Source organism: Temnothorax curvispinosus, unplaced genomic scaffold (genome assembly GCF_003070985.1).
Source record: "Temnothorax curvispinosus isolate PA1 unplaced genomic scaffold, ASM307098v1 QBEX01013998.1, whole genome shotgun sequence".
Classification (NCBI taxonomy): domain Eukaryota; kingdom Metazoa; phylum Arthropoda; class Insecta; order Hymenoptera; family Formicidae; genus Temnothorax; species Temnothorax curvispinosus.
In genome coordinates, this window is record NW_020223778.1 from 1 (window position 1) to 4610 (window position 4610).

Consider the following 4610-nt stretch of genomic DNA (forward strand, 5'->3'; position numbering starts at 1 on the left):
TTTAATATGATTTTAGTTAGATTCATATTAGATCGTTTTTCGCGGGAGCTGTGTCATCTTGCCACGAATAATTCTGAGGACCCTGATGATTCTAAGGATCTGGATAATTCTGAGGAGCCGCATGATTCTCAGAACCAGAAAGATTCAATTCGGATTCGAACGTTTGTTGGTATTTGTAAAATAACCAAATTCGAAGTGTTAAAAAGAGAATTGCAAGCTGTTTTTACGTTCGATGAGGAACAGATAAGTACATGGCGGAAGGTTTGCAGACAATTCTTGATCAGTCCTCAGAGAGATATGAGAAAATGGGCCGTTGAAGGTCTGTCGTATCTCACTTTTGTCCTCAAGGTCAAAAACGAGTTGATCAAAGACCAACTAGCCGTTAAAGCGATAATCGAGTTTGCCAAGATTGAAAATCAATCGATTCTCTATCAAGTAAACATATTGTTGGTGAACTTGTGCATCGCTTATGACAATTATGATCTCCCACCCGAGAGGGAAATGTTTGTAAACTGTTTTAATATTGATCACATACAGGCCGAAGACGACTACGTGCAAGAAAGACGGCGCGTGTTGGCGGAGGCCGGCGTGACCAGCGCTTTGGTAAGCCTCGCTAAAACAGGCAGCGAGAATAGCAAGGAATTAATAGCCCGCGTTTTCAACGCGATATGCAGTGAACAAGATTTGAGAAAAATAGTTATTCAAGAAGGCGGCACGGAGACATTATTGTCGTTAGCGCTGAATGGCACAAACTCAGGAATGATATATGCTACGCGGGCCCTGACCTATCTAGCACTCACGACATCTCCTGAGGTTGCATTTCCCGGTCAGATAATCATGGAGGTTGTACAGCCGATCTCAAATCTCTTGAACCCGGAGCATTCCGTTAATGAGAGATGCGATGCTCTAACAGCTTTGTGCAATCTAGCTAGTGTCAACGACATGCAAGAACATATTTTCAAGACAGAGTATGAGAAAATTGAACTCTGTATGCGTGACGATAACAACCTGTTGAAACAAACGTCCATACAACTTATAAACAATTTGGTATTATCCCATAAAGTTGCCATTCAATTTGTTGAGCAGAGATCTGATCAACTTTTTGATCTTATGAATAGGTCCGTGAAGGACGGCACAGATCACCATACAAAGAAGGCAATAGCTGGAACATTAGCAACGCTAACGGCAGCCAGCAAAAAGACTTGCGAAAAATTACTCGGCTGGGACATTTGGTCGACATTCCTACCTATTTTACTAAATGATCCAGACGATAACTTACAACATAAAGGTACCGAAATTGCGTTAAATATGATGAACAGTACGAAAGACGTCGCTGCAAAACTCATCGAAACAGATACAATAATGAAACGAGTGAGGGAATTGAGCGATAATAACACCGTGCAAAACAAGAAAATCAACAAATTAGCATCCCGTGTTTTAGAAGCTGCTGCGAAATGGAGTAAACTCAAGAGAAACATCGAAGGGAGCGGATCGTCACAAAGCATTAATAATATATAGAACATTCGATTAAGAAGATTAAACGTGACTAATTTAATTAATTGGGATCTAAATGAAACATTAATAGAATATTATTTTTTATTTTAATAAATGGCAGCACAATGTACAGTATAATTAATAAATAACGAAACTTTGCATTTACAAGACTCCTGTCCCGGCGCTTTTTACCCATGATAAATAATATTCCAGTTTCTTCGAATCAGAAGTATACTCTTTCTCGACAGGCTTGGGTCGTCGCTATGACTCTGCGAAAAATTTTTTGTAATTCATGATTGCTGTCCTTGCAAGTTAAAATTTCTTTCTTCGCTGCTGCTAACAATCGATGGAGCTCGGAGAGTGCCGCGATCGTATATATGGTTTTTATTTCGGCGCCTGATCCTTACAAAATGGAAGCGCTTCTCTTAGCACCGCTAAACATTGAACATCTTACGGCAACCAATCAACCTACATACATATTTAATAATAATATATTATAATGTATATATTTATATTATTATATAGGTATACAAGCTACTGACGCTTTTTATGTTTTCTATAACGGATTCAAATGCCGAATCCGCATCTTTGAAGATTTCATTGTTTTTCTCAATTCTCATGTTTCCACAGAAAATATAAAAAAACTTGAGCAGCCTACTCGTTACAGTTCAAATAATCTCCAATGTAAAGCGCAATATACCGGGAAGCGTACATCACGTTTGATACGTTAAAGTGTCATACGCTGCGTTCAAAAAGTTCGGGCTTATCGCTGTAATAAAGCTCTGCTGAACTTTTTCTATTCCTGAAGTGGCAGCACGAGTTCAGAGATTTTTTTTTTTTGTATTTTACCTTGAAAGGAAAAAAATAAACGCTGAACTAGTGCAGCCAGTTCAGCAATAGAAAACTGATCTCATGTCTCATCCTGAATTCTGCGAAAAATCTGACGGCTTTACGCGCGTTCGAATCCGCGCTTTCGAAAGTCACGTGACGCGCAGCGAAAAGTGTCATTTCATTAGCTACTATATGCCGGTCACATGGCTAATAACAGCCAATCCGAATGAAATTCTATTCCAACGAGACGGCACACAGTGCTTATTTCGGATAATGTTTGTCGGTTTCAATTACTCCTTGAAAAGTCCTAGGATCGTGAACATAGAGCGAGCACAGGAAGTTTGAGGGATCGAGAGAACCAAGAGAAAGCTGTGGAACAGGTAAAGAATCTACTTTCTGTTCTGTTTTGCCGCGATCATCTGAATAAAAGCTTGCAGCGTGCGACATAATCCAATTGGATGTAATAAAGGTACTTGTATAACCAACGTGAGATTACTACATTTCGCCCGAAAATACCTTGACGAATCGTTGAGGCAAGTAGAGCAAAACGATTCATCCCCGCTGGATCATCCTATTGTATATCTTATTCAAGAGAAATGGTAAAGCCAAACCAGCCAGACACACACAGTACACGAATTCTCCTGAATAATTTGCAATTACAGCATTAACGTTTAGAAATCTCTCGACATGTTATACGAAGAAAGAGAGGTGACGTATAACAAAACATCCTAATTTTATAATAATTTTTATTGTTTCTTTTCTCTCATGTAACTGAATAATTAATTTTCGTGTATTGTAATATTTACTTCGTCGAAATGTGACCCCTCTCGAATCTAAAGTCTTTGTTGCTCGAGTCTATTTTCTTATGCTATACCCTTATATGCCACCGACCGTGACGATATGTTTATACGAAACATGTTCGAACTGGCTTGAACAGACCAAAGAACTGGATGTGTCAAAGAAAAAAAACGAAAAACAACCATTTGGTTGACCCGAACCGTTGCGATTGATAATAGGTAATTGAATGACAATCAGTAGATCAATAATATTATTCAGTCTATCGTTGTTTAACCCCAATGCTCCTATATTTGTGTCAAAGATAATTTACCGAAAATAAACCTTTCTTCCAATACTAGCATGCAAGTTAGCTTTCTAATATAAAAATTGTTGCGACAATCGATAACAATTTATATGCAGGTTTTACATTAAAAAATGCAATGTTATTATATTAAACTGTAAATTAATTTTTTATTTATTAGTGTCTCATACTTGCATATAATTATTTTGTAATAAGTTCATAATCTGCAGTGTTTTTTGTATTTAAGTTAATATGTATAAAATGTCATAAAGAGACTTTTCATGTTAAAACATACATTGCAACATCATATATTTTGTGTTATAGCATTATTCCACCATTGCAGAGTCAGATATGACAGCACAGGAATAATAAGAAGGGTGATAAAGAGTTTATCCACGGAAAGTGGTCTAAAGCCATAAGTCACTACAGAAAGGCAATTAAACTAGCAACAGACGACACTGAGAAGAGATTGTATTACGATAATCAAGCTGCCGCATATTTTGAGCATGACGATTACGACAAAGTGATTAGAGATTGCAACAGTGTGTTTAAAGTTAAAAATATATCATAACTTTCGCATAACATTGATTCCCAGACTTTTTGCATTAATAGAGTTAGAGAAATTCGAGCAGGCATCAGAACGTGGAGATTATATTATTTCATCTTGCTCAAATGATACGCTACCTCAGCATATAACGGAGCAATTTTGTAAAATTTCAGACGAACATATTAAAAACAAAGCAAGTATTAATGCCAAGATACATATACATAACTACAAAAATTCATTAATTTGCAGGACACGTTAATTTGGTCTAGATAATATCAAAATCAAAACACATTCTTTATATTCAATATATTTTAATAAGAGTTCTTATTTCACTTTTAATATCACATATAATTTGACAAACGAATATAAGTTCTTGTCTCTCTTATTATATAATTATTTTTTCTTATCGATTAATAAATCTACACACTATATATAGATACCTAAATATTACGTTATACTATTATAATCTTTTACGGTTAATTTATATCCTTATTACAGATCATTATATTCAAATATACGCTTAATTTCGTTTTGCATTAGGTATCCCAAATAATACATCTAGCATTTAACGTGAGAGCAGATAAGGAGAAACGTGAAAACGCCACGATTTCTCCGAGATCTTCATAAAGGAAGTGGGAGAGAACGATAAAGTGATCTGTA

The 4610-nt window shown here is 36.2% G+C and overlaps 1 protein-coding gene across 1 annotated transcript; it reads left to right on the top strand.

The window, feature by feature from the left end:
- The first annotated feature begins 6 nt into the window (after positions 1–6).
- LOC112464204 (protein unc-45 homolog A-like) lies at positions 7–1518 on the top strand. The gene has a single exon (XM_025031058.1). The coding sequence runs from the start codon at positions 7–9 to the stop codon at positions 1516–1518; it is 1512 nt and encodes a 503-aa protein (XP_024886826.1).
- The last annotated feature ends 3092 nt before the right edge of the window (positions 1519–4610 follow it).